The sequence below is a fragment of the Abramis brama genome, assembly GCF_963993115.1.
Source record: "Abramis brama genome assembly, chromosome: 6".
Taxonomy (NCBI): domain Eukaryota; kingdom Metazoa; phylum Chordata; class Actinopteri; order Cypriniformes; family Leuciscidae; genus Abramis; species Abramis brama.
This window is the reverse complement of record NC_139968.1, coordinates 27908397-27925984: the sequence shown is the minus strand read 5'-3', so window position 1 is coordinate 27925984 and position 17588 is coordinate 27908397. Positions and strand designations below refer to the sequence as shown.

The 17588-nt window shown below is 41.2% G+C and overlaps 1 protein-coding gene across 2 annotated transcripts; it reads left to right on the top strand.

Annotated features, from left to right (window-relative positions):
- Positions 1–5881: 5881 nt before the first annotated feature.
- LOC311085669 (uncharacterized protein) lies at positions 5882–16842 on the top strand. 2 transcript variants are annotated; one of them, XR_014606892.1, is made up of 6 exons: positions 5882–6020; positions 6335–6655; positions 6828–6881; positions 9541–9849; positions 9978–13366; positions 13672–13947. XR_014606892.1 is itself a non-coding variant. In XM_084118244.1 (5 exons), exons 1-5 carry the CDS (start codon positions 5978–5980, stop codon positions 10139–10141), a joined length of 891 nt encoding a protein of 296 aa, XP_083974370.1. In that variant the 5' UTR covers positions 5882–5977; the 3' UTR covers positions 10142–16842. The 2 variants fall into 2 exon arrangements, 1 of the variants encoding a protein (XP_083974370.1); XM_084118244.1 differs by having other exon boundaries at positions 9978–16842.
- The last annotated feature ends 746 nt before the right edge of the window (positions 16843–17588 follow it).

Genomic DNA, 17588 nt, shown 5'->3' with positions numbered 1-17588 from the left:
GACCAAACAAACTTAGCTGTGCCCTTCAATAAATTGGTCAGCGGGGAAACTACCGTGGAAAAGTTGCAACAAAAACCACGGTAATAACCGATCATGCCCAGAAAGCGCATCAATTCCTTCTTTGTGGCCGGCGAGGGAAAATTCTCTATGGCCACGACCTTCGCATTTACTGGCCGCACCTTACCTTGGCCCACCACCTTACCTAAATAAACGACAGTGGCCTGGGCAAACTCACATTTAGCAAGATTTACAGTTAGAGTTGCTGCCACCAACCTCTGAAACAGTGCACGAATACGTGCCAGATGGTCACCCCACGTATCGGCGTAACAGACCACGTCGTCTAAATAAACGGCACATCCCTCCAACCCAGCAACTACCCTATTCATGAGACGCTGAAAGGTTGAGGGGGCGTTCCGAAGGCCAAAACTCATCCTAGAATAAGAGTACAACCCAGAAGATGTAACAAATGCAGACACTTCCTGCGCTCTCGGTGTTAATGGTACCTGGTAATACCCTTTTAACAAATCAAATTTACTAACGTACCGTGCACTCCCAACCTGGTCCACACAATCCTCAATACGAGGTAATGGAAAGGAATCGGGCTTTGTCAATGCATTAACTTTCCTATAATCTGTACAAAACCTATATGTTTGATCTGATTTTTTAACCAACAAACACGGTGATGCCCAGCTGGAATAGGATGGTTTTGCCAGACCGTTATCGAGAAGATATTGAACACTGGCCTCCATACTTTTACGCTTCTCTAGAGGCAGTCGATAAAACCTCTGCTTAACCGGGCGGGCACCTTGGGTGTCAATATCATGCTCGATTAAACTTGTACAGGTTGGAGTGTCCGAAAAAAAAGGCGAAAATTCAGAAATTAAAACCTTTAACTCATCGCGCTGTTTCCCACTTAGATGCCCCAACATACCATCCAGTTCAGCCAGCTTCTGCGTGTTATTCATGCACCCATGTAAAACTGCATCGTCTGGAAACTGCACCCCATCCTCAGCTGCCACCCGAGCGACGTTCGACAGCCCCTCTACAACAGCCAATCCCACAGGACTGTCCGCATGACCACCCACCCCCCCCGAAGATGTGGAGTAGTACGGCTTCAGCAAATTAATATGGCAAAGCTGCGATGATCTCCTGCGTTCAGGAGTAGACAACAAATAATTTGTCTCAGAGACTTTACGCATGATCGTAAAAGGGCCTGAGTACTTTGCTGTTAAAGACGAACCTGGGATGGGCAGCAACGCTACCACCTGATCACCCGGCTTAAACACCCTGGCCTCCGCCTTACGATCATACCGCTGTTTCATTTTGTCCTGAGCCGCACTCAGATGCTCACTAGCCAACTTCCAAGACAAAAATAACTTACGGCGGAAACCGTTAACATACTCCACCAAACTGGCAGGGGTTTTTGACTGGTCTAATTCAGTGCTCAAAACAGACAAAGATGTTCGTACTTTGTGACCAAAAACTAGGTCATTAGGACAAAACCCTGTGCTTTCCTGAACAACTCCACGGGCCGCCAACAAAAGCCATGGTAAAGCCTCTTCCCAATCCTTCTTCATTTCAACGCAATATGCACGTAACAAAGATTTCAAGGTTGCATGAAAACGTCCCAGCGCCCCCTGGCTTTGAGCGTGATAGGCACTGCTCAAATTGTGCCTTACACGTAACAGTCTCAGAGCAGCCGCAAACGTCTTAGAGGTGAAATTCGAACCTCGGTCACTTTGAATTATCTTCGGGATCCCAAAAACTGAAATAAACTGTGACAAACATTTCATAATGGACCTTGTGGTTATTGCCCTTAATGCATATGCAGCCGGATACCGCGTCGCCTGGCACATTACTGTAAACAAATATGTACATCCAGTTTTCGATGGAGTTAAAGGACCTACACAATCAATAATGATGTGTTCAAACGGCGTGCCTACGGACTGAATGGGCTGTAAGGGAGCAGGCTTGATCGTAATATTTGGCTTCCCAGCCACTTGACAAACATGACAAGTTCTCACAAACCTCCTTACGTCCCGCTTGATCCGTGGCCAATAAAAATGTTTTAGTATATGATTATAGGTCTTCTTAACACCAAAATGTCCAGACTCTATACCATGTGCTGCTTTCAAAACTAAATCGCGATACTTGTCAGGTACCACGACCTGCATCACCTGATCTGCCACATCAGGATCAACACAAGATGACCACTTTCGGAGCAAGAGACCATTTTGCACCAGATAACCTTTACCTGGGTCAGTTGCAGCTAGAGCAAAAAATTTTCCCAGACTCTGATCTTTTCCTTGAGCTTCAACCAGCTCATCATAAGACAACGGCGCGGGTAATTCCGGAATAAACAAACCAGACACAGACATGTTAGACACATCAGATGGTGAACCTATCTGCGCGCGAGCCATTGCACGCGTCACAGCGCAGGCAGTAAAAACCTCTGGAAAATCTTGTACAAATGTATCTGGCTCCTCCAATGGCAAAGGCGCAACCGTAACCACAGGCGGTGGGGACACTAAACACCCACCCAAATTATTGCCCAAAATGATATCAATGCCATCTACAGGTAAAGAGGGTCTCACGGCAATTGTAACCTCACCATTTACAAATCCTGAAAATAACTGAACTCTGTGCAAAGGCACCGGGAAAGACTGAAGGCCTATTCCACGAATTAAAACAAACTTCCCAGTATCTGATACAGGAGAAAATGGCAAAACAGAAGCACAAATAAAACTCTCTGAGGCTCCTGTGTCCCTCAAGATTTTCACTGGGACCCTGTGCGCATCCCCTACCCACGAAACAAAACCGTCACTAATGAATGGCGCATAGTTCGACACAAACACCTCTGAAGTTTCACGCTCACCCCTAGACACAGCTCCAAGATTTTTCTCCTCGCCAGCGTCAGGCTGAACGACATTTCTAACTTCCAAACTAGAGAACTGATCCACTTCAAACGCAACAGGCCCATCTGAACGCGCAACAGAAAACACGCAACCAACAGCTTTTCCATTTGCAGCTCTACCCTTATTTCGCGCACCCAACACTGGACACTCTCGCTTCCAATGTCCTCTTTCCAAACAATAATTGCACTTCTCACCAACAACCTCATTCTCCCGTGTTTTATTCTTCATTAAATGATCAAATTTAACCCGACCCGATCGATATTCCCTATGGTCATTTTCATAACGTGGAAAATACTCACGTACTTTACTTTTGTGCGTCAACACAAAACCGTCGGCGAGAACAGCAGCCTCCGCAACAGTCTTAACTTCATGCTCATTCACATAAATAGCTATTCTCTCAGGCAAGATATTCTTAAACTGTTCCAGAATCAGCAAATCTCGCAGCGCATCAAATGTCTCCACACCCTCAGCGGCAAGCCAACGATTGAAAAAACTACTCAAATCTCTTGCCACTTCGGTATGGGTTTGTCTCTCACCTTTTAGCCAATTTCTGAAACGTTGCCGATAAGCTTCTGGAACGAGTTCATAACATTTTAAGACTGCCTGTTTTACGCTGCTATATTCCTTTCTCTCGGCAGGTGCCAAAGCCACAAACGCCTCCTGCGCGCGACCCACTAATACAGTTTGCAAAAGTACTGTTTTGTCCTCATCATCCCAATCACGATCAGCTGCTATATTTTCGAATAACGAAAAAAAATATCCGGTTCCCGTTCGTTAAATTTTGGCAGGAATCTTATCATACCAGCTAGATCTGACTTACCGGTAGAATTTCGATCAATTCTCCCCTCAGAAAGTAGTCTCAGTCTAGTTCTTTCTACATCCCGTTCCTGTTCTTCACTTTTAAGTTTTTCTAATTCTAACAAACGGTCTTTCTCTTTTTCGCGCACTTCCAAACGTTTTTGCTCATTTTCCTGCTCTAAACGCTTCTCCAGCATCTCTTGCTCCTTCGCCAATTTAAATTGCTCAAATTCCAATCTCTTTTGCTCCAAATCTAATTTCTTTTTCTCCAATTCTATATCCATCTCTATCCTCAACAGTTGTTTTTGTTGTTCAAAGGTTAAATCGCTGGACTTAAGCTGCATTTTAGGCTTAACGCTAGACTCAGGAATATCAGCCACCTCGTTAATTTGTATTTCTGGACTAGGACTGATTGGGGTTACATCAGGCAAAACCTGCTTCTCTTTTAAGAACTCGCGAATAAAACCCACAAATTCCTTCTTCTTAGCAGATTTAAGTACGGCCGGCAACTCGATCGCGTAATACTCGGCCACCTTCAACAATTGTTCCCTCGTTAACCCCACCAACAAACGCTCCGACGGAGCTGCTAAAAACTCCTCCAACATGACCATCAATAAAGTTACACTTTCCAATCCACAACAAATCCAGCCAAACCGGTTATAAAGTCGATACAGTTCAGGTAACCAGACAGACTAATGCTGGAGCATCCCCCTAACATTTACCCCCCTACTATTCTAACCTATCTTCACACCAAAGTCCAAGAACAAGGATAATTCACTCACCCATACCGCTGGAGTCGTACTGTCCCGACAAAGTCACTCCAGCCGGTGCTCCACGGCGGTGCCCTCGTTCAGACCTCAGTGACAGTAAGCTAGACCCACAACGCCGAGGCGTACTAATTGGGGACAAAACATAGCTCCACAAAATGTCCCGTCCAGCCACCCAAACTGCTACCGAACCTCACTCCCCGAACGGCTGAAACAAAAACGCCCCTTATCTTAACTCTCCCTCCTACACACACACACCCACAAAATCAGTGTGGCTCACCCAAAACAATCCGCGAGCTGATAGTAGACTCAACTTACTACACTCATTCATAAACCGGCTAGATACATAACGCAGCACTACACACGCTAGTAGCCTACTACTAGGAATTAAAGCAGCCTAACGTTACTATCAAATTTAGAGACTAATCGAACGAGCCCCCATATGTTACGACCACTTGGCTCATACAGTGATCGCAACATGAAAGGGGAGACCACACCGATCGCTATATTTAACAAAAGAGTGTTTATTTAACAGAAATAAGTATATCAGTAAATGTAGTGGTTAACCAAAAGTGTAGTGTTCATCAGTAGAATGAAACGGGTGGTGGGAGGAGGTAAACGCGACGAGCGAGGCAGCCACCAGCCACACGGACCGGCGGCCCGAAGAGGAAAGAGAGACCGGCGAGCTCCTGGAAGGCCCCTTTTAACAGGTCATCAATTAACCTTCACGGCCAGCCTACAGCTCCACCTGTTGGACTAAAACAGACAGACAGACGGCAACCATAAAACACAGACAACAACAAGCTGCCCAGCAGCACGGCAAAGCCGGTCATGACATATGCTAAACTTTTACTAAATCTAAATAAGTCTACTAAATCTTTAAATGAAATAGGTTAGGTAGGAGACATGCATACATGAAACTGTCCGATCCTTAGGAATCAATGGATTATTATTGCGACAAAAGTAAGAGAACTATGACAATTGTTCAATGGAAAAAAAGTGTCGGTCACATATGGAAAGAAAGCACAAAAGTGTCTAAACCACAGCAGTGGGCGATGCTTTGCTTTACACTCTCTCAAGCACAGATAGACCTTTAACAGCCACTCTCATTCAGGCCTTTTTTTTCCTGTTCTTCTTTTTTACTTTCAGTTATGTCGTGCATATGCCCACACAGAATCTGTTCCTGCAAAACTTCTCAGAGAGCTCTGGAGATTTTATTCTAATAAATATTAGGGATCATTTAAGCATGCTTTCAAATATCAATAAGAGTGTATTAGCTTGATGTGACTTGTTTTCAGCACAGAAAATACAATAAAAAAAAAATCAGCTGTGTCTACGGATGTGCAGTGAGTGTATCACTAACATAACACCCCAACACCACAGGAGTGAGAAAGTAACACACACTGCACGGTTGCAGTAATGAGAGTCTAAACTTGCTCTTCCTTATCCACTAAACTTTACAGAGACTCAACTAAAGTGATACTAGTCAGTCTTACAATGCCCATGTGGACTGTCATCTTGTTTTTCATCTGTGTCCATGGTGAGTTATTTAATATTACATTTATCATTAGTTATTTTGCCTCTGAGTTTTATCCTGATGAAAGTCACTCTGCTAACGCTAAATCATCAGTATTTACAACTTGTTGCTGTAAAAGAGGAAATACCTGTGAACATGAAGCGTAAACTGATCATTGATTATTTATTTATAAATGGCACACAAAGGAGCTAATCGGAAACAAAATGAAACTATATCCTATATCCTGAACACTTCCTTTGTGGTTCTTTTGAAAGACAATTAAACAATTAATTTTAACTGCTGTTTCTAACCAACAACCTCATTTGAATGTGTTCCAGATGCTCAGACAGATGAAATGATTTCAGTATCAGTGATGGAGGGAGATTCTATCACTCTGAACTCCGGTGTTACTGAAATACTTAGATATGATTATATTCTTTGGTGTTTTGGACCTTCGGAGACTCGTATTGCTGACATTAATGATCAGGTCATCACTATATATGACCAAAGTATGAGATTCAAAGACAAACTGCAGCTCGACAATCAAACGGGATCTCTCACCATAAAGAACATCAGAACCACAAACTCTGGACTTTATAAACTAACTGTTCTCAGCCAACGAGGGGTTTCACACAAAACATTCACAGTTACTGTATCTGGTAAGTGAAATAAACCTCCTCTATTACCTTTTTTTGTTTTATTTATCTTTCAGAGGGGAACTATTCTGGAAATGTGATGCAGTTTGTTCACTCACTCATCAATGTTAAATGTGGTTTTACACTTTGGTGGTTCCTTCATCTTCTTTTTGTTTGTTTTCTTTTTGGTATAAAGCACCTGTTTCAACCCCTGTCCTTCAGACAATCCCTCAAGTTAGCCATTATCCAGGTGAGTTTCATAGCATTAGAGCATGAAGATTATTTATTTTAAGCTCACTGTGTTAAATATCCTTTAATTAAAATGAATAACTGCTGTTTTAATACAATGATTAAAGCAAAAGTAAGCAGAGCCAACAATTTGACAAAAAAATAGCAGGTTACTACTAGAGCACTGAGCAGCCGTAACAGCAAATACCTGCTAGTTGAAATCATGGTAGTTGAATTGTATTTATAGCATGCAGACTGCTTCTACAAACATTTGTGAAAGAATGGGTCGCTCTCAGGAGCTCAGTGAATTTAAGCCTGGTACTGTGATAGGTTTCTACCTGTGCATTAAGTCCATTTGTGAAATTTCCTCACTTCTAAATATTCCACGGTCAACTGTTAGTGGTATTATAACTAAGTGGAAGGAATTGGGAACAACAGCAACTCAGCCTAAGTGGTAGGCCACGTAACATCACAGAGCGATGTCAGTGCATGCTGAGGTGCGCAGAAGTAGACAACTTTTTGCAGAGTCAATAGCTACAGATCTCCAATCTTTGTGTGGCCTTCAGATTAGCTCAAGAACAGTGCATAGAGAGCTTCATGGAATGGGTTTCCATGGTCGAGCAGCTGCGTCCAAGCCTTACACCACCAAGTGCAATGCAAAGCATCAGATTCAGTGGTGTAAAGCACGCCTGCACTGTACTCTAGAGGAGTGACGAGTCTGGGTTTGGCGGTTCCCAGGAGAACGGGATTTGCCTGACTGCACTGTGTTAAGTCAAGTGTAAAGTTTGGTGGAGGGGGGATTATGGTGTGGGGTTGTTTTTTAGGGGTTGGGTTTGACCCCTTAGTTCCAGTGAAAGGAACTCTAAACGCTTCAGGATACCAAGACATTTTGGACAATTTCATATTATTAATTCCATGGGAATGGAATGTCATTAAAGTTCATGTGCATATAAAGGCAGACATCCCAAAACTTTTGCCAATATAGTGTATAACGACATGTTCAGTTCACCTAGTTTTGTCATGGCTATGACATATTAAGTCGTAGGAATGTGATTATGGGTGCTTCTCAAACAGTAGGCTGTGTCCTACCCTCTATCCCAATGTCCATATCCATCCTAAGTAGCAGTGTTGTAGTCGAGACCAGCTCACTCGAGTCCGAGTCGAGACCGAGACCAGAGAGGGTCGAGTCCGAGTCGAGACCGAGACCAGAGAGAGTCGAGTCCGAGTTGAGACCGAGACCAAAGAGAGTCGAGTCCGAGTCGAGACCGAGACCAGAGAGAGTCGAGTCCGAGTCGAGTCGAGACCGAGACCAGAGAGGTTGGATAACCTAAGGTTGGGTCTAAAAACCAGACCTAAAGATATCTTCAAGAATATGTAAAATATTTTGGTGGTAACAATAAAATTGGCACCATACTCAAACAGTAAATCAAATATACCATGGAATCATGTACACTGTAATGGTAAAAAGGCCACATAGTAGGTGGTGTAAAGGTCATTTTATTACAATTATTACTTACAATTATTACAATCAGTAAGTGCTCTTGTCCACATAACATTGTTGTATCACTCTATACAGTAAGACCACATAACATTTTCTAGTACAAATAACATTACTGTACCACTATACCTGTATGTTCAACTGTAACAAAACTTTTAGCCTTTAAGCTTATGTGCTCTTGTCCACAAAACATTGTTGTACCACTCTATACAGTAAGACCACATAACGTTTATACCAGTTGAGCTCCACATCACATCTGACCAGGCTCCTGCTGCATTTGCGTGGTGCGAACGTTAGTCTCAAGTCATGCGCAGTTGCGCACAAGAAAGTCAGCAATCATTGGACGTTTCAATCAAACAACAATTTAAAGAAATATTAACATACAGTAACAATCATGAAATATTTTGAATGGGACTCGAGTGGACTCGGGAATAAGTCCGAGTCCTAATATGTTCGAGTACGAGTCAATTCCGAGTCAAAATGCACACGAGTCCATGACAAGACCGAGACCATTAAAATATGGTCTCGAGACCGAGTCCGAGTCTCGAGTACACAACACTGCTAAATAGTATGTGAGATTAAAAGAAGTGTGTCCCAAAGCATAGTATGTTGAAAAGAGTATGTCAAAAGGCCCTGGATAGTCTACTATTTCCGGTCTCTTTTCAAAGCGTGGATCCGTGCTCACTATAACGGCTAATATTGCCCACAACCCAATGCGCTTTGGAGGAGGATTCAGTTCAGAACTACAAACACGAATAAAAAGTGTTAAAAAAACTACAAACATGACGAATGTGAGCGACCGACGGTTAAAGCCACTGGCATGAACCGGAAGGAGTGACCAACTTTACTTCAGTACTGTGACAATCTTCCTCCAAGTCTACACGTTCGTGATGTAACGCTGCTTTGATTGTTGGGTAGAAGCTTGCAGCGGAGCTCGCGGGATTGTAGGCTTGGCAGAAGTGCATATTGAGGGCACATAGAGGGTTTCTATAAAGTAAAACTGGAAATTTCTCAGGATTTAAACAATGTCGGAAACATTTGGGATAATGACATACGTCAACAAAATATATAATCTAAAAATCTTACATATTGTCTTACATATTGTGCCTTTAATGTTATCTGCATTATAATTCATCTGAAACGACAATGTGAACTTTTATCAATCTTCCTTTCATTTTTCCAGCTGATCTGCCCATTCCTGTCATAACCAGTGATTCTTCACAGTGTTCATCATCATCATCATCATCATCATCATCAGAGTCCAGATGTTCACTGGTGTGTTCAGTGTTGAATGTGAGTGATGTGACTCTCTCCTGGTACAAAGGAATCAGTGTATTGTCCAGCATCAGTGTGTCTAATCTCAGCATCAGTCTCTCTCTACCTCTGGAGGTGGAATATCAGGATAAAAACACTTACAGCTGTGTGATCAACAATCCCATCAGAAACCAGACCACACATCTGGACATCACGCAACTCTGTCACACATGTGAAGGTAAGTGAGGTGTTGCCATATTTATGATAAACAAGTACATCAATGCTTTACTTTAATGTCTGAGTGCAATAGTCCATGCTTATTGAAAAGCACAACTATGTGCACAATGTTTTCTTATTTTAATTTAGACTCTGTCCAGTGTTGTGGTTTCACTGAAGCTGTGATCCGATTGGTCGTCTCTGCTCTGGTGGGCGTGGCTACTGTTGCTGTGCTGATTTATGACATCAGATCTACTAAAATTAATCAGGAAAGGAGAGCACATGGACATCAGTCCCTCACTGATACAATATAGTTGTTGAACAACAGTCTCATTACCCTCAAATACAATTTGCCCTGACATAATGGTTAATTTGGGAAGATATAACTAAACAATATCCACAGTATCAGATCATCACTTTTTACTTCAGTAACATCAGTAGAATGACAGAATCTCCCTCCATCACTGAAACTAAAAGTGCATGCACTACTATGCAAGTCGATATTCTGAATATATATTTGTAAAAGCTTTATAGACCGATAGGTTGAGAGTGACTCTTAAAGGACCAGTACCACATCCTCTTGTACATCTGTTTGAAGACTTTATCTTCCAGAATCTGGCAGTAAGTCCATCTCCTACCCGGACCCATTTCAGGATCCCTTAGCAACATTACAAACCTAATTCTTCACCTTAATCTTTTGCAGTTCATATCTTTGTGTGTGTTTGTGTATGTGTGACCCTGCTGCTCCAATGAGCATCTTGTAAAATCACCATGCTTTATTTTTGAAATTTCTATATTCCATCCTTCTCATGGAAATGTAATCATTTTTGAGTTTTCAGTGCGAGTTAAATCCCTTTTATGGCCCATTTTACCTGTAAAAGTAAACCTGCTGCACATCTGAATGAAGTGTGTTTTTCACTTGAATCCCTAATTAACAATTATATACCATTTATATCTAAAAGTAAGAGTAGTTAAGACTAATGTGGTTTGGAATTGGTAAAATGTTATTGAAAGAAATATGATCAGAATATCGATTTGCATAATAATTGTGCGGAGACGGTATTCCCACTCCTGTCACAGCACATTCAGGACAAGTTCATAAACTAGTGCTAGACCTGCATTTATGTATTATGCACAAAGAAATACATGTTATTACAAGCCTGTTACCCCATGTAGCCAATAGAGGGCAGCAATTAAACTTTAAATTATACATCAAATGTTTGTAATTATATTTAAATGGATGTATAATGCCAAAATTGACCAATGCTTAAACTTTCATATCAAGTCTGGTACTGGTTTGATTTTCTTTCTTAATAGTAAGTCACTCCAGGGGATTACCCTCATAATATGCTAAAATGCACTTTTACTAAATCTAAATAAATCTACTAAATCTACTTTAAATGAAAAAGGTTAGGTAGGAGACATGTGTTGGATTACATTTTTATTAAATGTTTAATTTAGTTTTTCCACTGCAATAGTATCTAAACTGATAAAATTGATTTCAGGTGATTATTGAGTCTCCAGCAAGAGTCTCCATTCCTGCCAGACCTGTTTTCTCTATTGTGTTTTAAATGAGTCAGATCACTTGATTCTCACCTTTCGGAGCCTAGACGTTGAATAGTTAGGTTGAATGACTTTCACTGAGAATCTCACCTTTTGTTCTGCAAATGGCTTTCGGACCCAAATGGCTCTTGGAGCCTTATGCTGATTGAATTAGGATTGGCCAGACCCTCACAGTCTAGGGTGTTACCTTAACCTGTATAATCATTTACATGCTTTGTTTGAATTTGTCTCCACCTCCAAAAGTCCCTCCCCCTTGGAAGGTATATAACTGTAAATGTATAATGTTTGAGTTAGATAATGTTGGAAGTTTCTACAGCCGCGTACAGTGGAATTCTCAATAAAGAACAACTTCTGTTGAACGCGATCCCAACTGTCTCACTGGTCTCTGCTTTGAAGAAAGAAAGCTTTACAACAGATGGTGCCGTGACCCGGATGGAGAAGAAGGAAACTCAAAGAATTTTAAGCTCAAAGAACTGCATCTTGAAACTTCAAGCTCAAAGATCTCAACAAAGCTGACTGAGTTCCAGACTGAATCTTCTGAATCCAGATTGAAAACTTCAAGCTCCAAAAAGATCTCAAAGACTGAATTTTTCCAGACGGAATCTTTCTCTACAAATGAAAGACTCGGTGAGTTTCACTCCATTAAAAGAACCAATGCAGACCAGTACAAATGTTTTCCTCTGCACCGTTCAGAGAAGTAGTTAACAAACAGCTGTAGAGTTTGGTTAACTAAAGATAAGCCTCTAAAAAGTTTTCTTTTAGAGATGAAATTGATCCTCTGTTGTTGACAGGGAAGATTAACAGTTACATGTTAATATTGTGTGTATGCTCTTGCTAGAGAAGACCTATCTGTGAGCTAGAGAATTAGCTTTAGAATTAGATTTAGCCTCATGTGCTAATAAGATTGTACCCTCTGTTTGCAAGACAGTAGAGAGAAGTTTTTTTAGTGTTTGTTTGTGGTAACAAAAATTCACAAAATGTTTAGGAAAAGTACTAGACAGATTACACCTTTTTGGACAGATAGTGAATTCAAGTCTTTGTTATCAGAGCACATGGACTCAATCGTGACTGAGGAAGTCAGATTGAATTTAACAAAGAAATTTTGCATTGATCCAGGCAAAGTTTGGTCAATCGAAGATTGTAAGAAGGTACTAGGAGAAAGTATTTGCAAGAACAGTGTGAAAAGTTTTATCTGTTGTCACAGAGAATTCGGTTTAACCCTAGCTACAGAACAGTCTAAGCGCAACTCTGAGCTAGAGAAACAGATCAAAGAGCTCCATGCTAGAATATCTTCGTTGACTAAGAACTGGTCTCTGCTTTGAAGAAAGAAAGCTTTACAGCACATGCATACATGAAACTGTCCGATCCTTAGGAATCAATGGATTATTATTGCGACAAAAGTAAGAGAACTATGACAATTGTTCAATGGAAAAAAGTGTCGGTCACATATGGAAAGAAAGCACAAAAGTGTCTAAACCACAGCAGTGGGCGATGCTTTGCACTCTATCAAGCACAGATAGACCTTTAACAGCCACTCTCAGGCCTTTTTTTCTTGTTCTTTTTTTTTTTACTTTCAGTTCTGTCCTGCATATGCCCACACAGAATCTGTTCCTGCAAAACTTCTCAGAGAGCTCTGGAGATTTCATTCTAATAAATATTAGGGATCATTTGAACATGCTTTCAAATATCAATAAGAGTGTATTAGCTTGATGTGACTTGTTTTAATCAGCAAAGAAAATGCAATAAAAAAATCAGCTGTGTCTACGGATGTGCAGAGAGTGTATCACCAACATAACACCACAAAACCACAGGACTGAGAAAGTAACAGCCACTGCACGGTTGCAGTAATGAGAGTCATTGGCTGAACCTGCTCTTCCTTATCTACTAAACTTAACAGAGACTCAACTAAAGTGATACTAGTCAGTCTTATACAATGCCCATGTGGACTGTCATCTTGTTTTTCATCTGTGTCCATGGTGAGTTATTTAAGATTACATTTATCATTAGTTATTTTGCCTCTGTTAAGAGTTTTATCCTGATGAAAGCCACTCTGCTAACGCTAAATCATCAGTATTTACAACTTGTTGCGGTAAAAGAGGAAATACCTGTGAACATGAAGTGTATGATCAATGATCATTTATTTATAAATGGCACACAGAGAAGCTAAGTGGAAACAAAATGAAACTGTATCCTGTTGCTGAACACTTTCTTTTAAAAAACAATTAAACAATTAATTTTAACTGCTGTTTCTAACCAACAACCTCATTTGAATGTGTTCCAGATGCTCAGACAGATGAAATGATCTCAGTATCAGTGATGGAGGGAGATTCTATCACTCTGAACACTGGTGTTACTGAAATACTTAGATCTGATTATATTCTTTGGTGTTTTGGACCTTCAGAGTCTCGTATTGCTGACATTAATGATCAGGTCATCACTATATATGACCAAAGTATGAGATTCAAAGACAAACTGCAGCTCGACAATCAAACGGGATCTCTCACCATAAAGAACATCAGAACCACAAACTCTGGACTTTATAAACTAACTGTTCTCAGCCAACAAGGGGTTTCACACAAAACATTCACAGTTACTGTATCTGGTAAGTGAAATAAACCTCCTCTATTACAGTTTTGGTTTCATTTATCTTTCAGAGGGGAACTATTCTGGAAATGTGATGCAGTTTGTTCACTCGCTCATTAGTTAATGTTCAGTGTGGTTTTACACTTTGGTGGTTCCTTCATCTTCTTTTTGTTTGTTTTCTTTTTGGTATAAAGCACCTGTATCCAGGTGAGTTTCATAGCATTAGAGCATGAAGATTATTTATTTTAAGCTCACAGTGTTAAATATCTTTTAATTAAAACGAATAACTGCTGTTTTAATACAATGATTAAAGCAAAAGTAAGCAGAGCCAACAATTTGACAAGTAATTAGCAGGTTACTACTAGAGCACTGAGCAGCCGTAACAGCAAATACCTGCTAGTTGAAATCATGGTAGTTTAATCAACTACTTAAAACCAAAATAAATAGTGTTCCAACCAATCACCGACAGGGGGAGGGTGTTGTGAGGTTTTGCGCTCATGTTCCCCGACTTCGCGTGCAGCCGTGCACGAGCGCAAAACCTCAGAGCCTAGGCTGCCTACAGAGACGCGTTTTTTTGACGGCCTGCTTATGGGGCCGGCAGCTAGCGGATCGTTAGGAAAGATTAGATGAATGTGATCATTTATGTTTGGGCCTTTTTTGGGCCTGAAATCGCTGAAACAACCTTAGCAAGTAGCATGCAGACTGCTTCTATAAACATTTGTGAAAGAATGGGTTGCTCTCAGGAGCTCAGTGAATTTAAGCGTGGTACTGTGATAGGTTTCCACCTGTGCAATAATCCATTCGTGAAATTTCCTCACTTCTAAATATTCTGCGGTCAACTTTTAGGGGTGTTATAACGAAGTGGAAGCAATTGGGAACAACAGCAACTCAGCCTAAGTGGTAGGCCACGTAACATCACAGAGCGGGGTCAGCGCATGCTGAGGTGCGCAGTGCGCAGAAGTGCTCAATAGCTATTAGCTACAGACCTCCAAACTTCGTGTGGCTTTCAGATTAGCTCAAGAACAGTGCGTAGAGCTTCAAGGAATGGGTTTCCATGGCCGAGCAGCTGCGTCCAAGCCTTACATCACCAAGTGCAATGCAAAGAGTGATGCAGTGGTGTAAAGAACGCCTGCACTGGACTCTAGAGCAGTGGAGACGTGTTCTCTGGAGAGACGAATCACGCTTCTCTGTCTGGCAATCTGATGGACGAGTCTGGGTTTGGCGGTTCCCAGGAGAACGGGACTTGCCTGACTGCATTTTGTCAAGTGTAAAGTTTGGTGGAGGGGGGATTATGGTGCAGGGTTGTTTTTCAGGGGTTTGGCCCCTTAGTTCCAGTGAAAGGAACTCTTAATGCTTCAGCATACCAAGACATTTTGGACAATTTCATATTATTAATTCCATATTAAACCCTACGGATTAAGAATAGGATGTCATTAAAGTTCATGTACATGTAAAGGCAGAAATCCCAAAACTTTTGCCAATATAGTGTATATCGACATGTTCAGTTCACCTAGTTTTGTCGTGGCTATGACATATTAAGTCGTAGGAATGTGATTATGGGTGTGTTGTGGAAAAATTCATGTGTTCAAAGGTGTGTGTGAGACTTCAGGGATGAGAAGACCCCCTGGGCTGGGGAGTTTCAAGGGGGGGTCCCTTTTGTTATTTTGTTTAGTGGGGGCTGTAGGAGATAGCTTTTGAATAGAACACTATAAAGTAGCTGGTCAACCTCTGCTCTGGGTCTCATTCCGCCTGCAGCTGGACTGTGGATGGACTGGGAACATTCTTGCAAGAATAAATATCTTTTAAGGACAATTTGAATCCTGATGTCTCTTATGCCTGATGCTATTTTGTTAGTTACTTGTTTTTGCCTCAACAGGTGCTTCTCAAACAGTAGACTGTGTCCTACCCTCTATCCCAATGTCCATACTATCCATCCTAAATGTGAGATTAAAAGAAGTGTGTCCCAAAGCATAATATGTTGAAAAGAGTATATCAAAAGTCACTGAATGGTCTACTATTTCCGGTCTCTTTTCAAAGTGTGGATCCGTGCTCACTATAATGGTTAATACTGCCCACAACCCAATGCGCTTTGGAGGAGGATTCAGTTCAGAACTACAAACACGAATAAAAAGTGTAAAAAAAAAAAAATAAAAAACTACAAACATGACGAATATGAGCGACCGACGGTTAAAGCCACTGGTGTGAACCGGAAGGAGTGATCAACTTTACTTCAGTACTGTGACATATTTTCTGAGTGAAATGAAATATTGGCGCTGTCCCAAATGGAACGCTAAGCCCTCACAATCTTCCTCCAAGTCTACACTTTCGTGATGTAACGCCGCTTTGACTGTCAGGTAGAAGTTTGCTGCGGATTGTAGGCTCGGCAGAAGTGCACATTGAGGGCACATTTCAGCCGCAAAGGGGGGCGCTCGTGAGCACCCTTCTGAAACCTTAAATGACAAATGGGACACCCTATAGTCTTGTCACATGCACGCGGCGGCCATTGTAAGCAGAGCCGGACAGTAACGGAGTACATTTACTTGAGTACAGTACTTAAGTACAATTTTGAGGGATCTGTACTTTACTCGAGTATCATTTTTGGGGAGTACTCATGACTTTACTCAAGTACATTTGAGAGGCAAATATTGTACTCTTTACTCCACTACATTTCTATCCATAACCGTGAGTACCCGTTACTTATTCAAAAAAAAAAAAAAAAAAAGGAAAAAAGAAACATCTTGGAAACCCTCAATTTGTTGTTTCCCTCTCAAATGTGATTGGATTGTGCAGGCGCCACTGATTGGAACAGCCTATCAGCAATCACCTTCAGCTTTCCGCCAAAGTCAACTCCATGGTCAGATTTAGATAAGAGACGAAACCATGGACTAAACAATGGATGAAGACGCAGCAGGTCCATCCCGGGAGCGATATTTTTTTCTTCCAGGATGGTAGGGGAAGACTCATGAATATTCATTAGGGAAGTCATCCCTGATTGGTCTTAAAGGAGAAGTTCACTTTTAAAATGAAAATTCTGTCATCATATACTCACCCTCATGTTGTTTCAAACCTGTATGAATTTCTTTCTTCTGATGAACAGAAAAGAATATATTTAGAAGATTATCAGTAACCAGACAGTTTTTGGGTCCCAATGACTTCCATAGTAGGAAAAAAAATACTATGGAAGTCAATGGGACCCAAAAACTGTCTGGTTACTGATAATCTTCTAAATATCTTCCTTTCTGTTCAGCAGAAGAAAGAAATTCATACAGGTTTGAAACAACATGAGGGTGAGTATATGATGACAATTTTCATTTTAAAAGTGAACTTCTCCTTTAACCCCAGTGACGGGTAGGTTTAGGGGCGGGGTTAGGGGTAGGTCATCAGACCAATCAGGGATGACTTCCCTAATGAATATTCATGAGTCTTCCCCTACCATCCTGGGGAAAAAAAATATCACATCCCGGGAATCTGCCCGTGCCCCCACCTCGCCAGACTATTTAAATTTTCTGAACAAGTTAATGATAGTTTTCGCTTTGCTGTGTTTACCAATGTAAGCACTGTGGCAGTAGTAATGCAATATTTAGAAAATGTACTCTTGTACTCTTGATACTCAAG

Excerpts from the sequence above, each read along its gene's own strand:
- LOC311085669 (XM_084118244.1), top strand. The coding sequence starts at position 5,978 with ATGCCCATGTGGACTGTCATCTTGTTTTTCATCTGTGTCCATG. Across the intron at positions 6,656-6,827 it reads ATTCACAGTTACTGTATCTG|CACCTGTTTCAACCCCTGTC; the intron begins GTAAGTGAAATA and ends TTTGGTATAAAG. Across the intron at positions 9,850-9,977 it reads ACTCTGTCACACATGTGAAG|ACTCTGTCCAGTGTTGTGGT; the intron begins GTAAGTGAGGTG and ends ATTTTAATTTAG.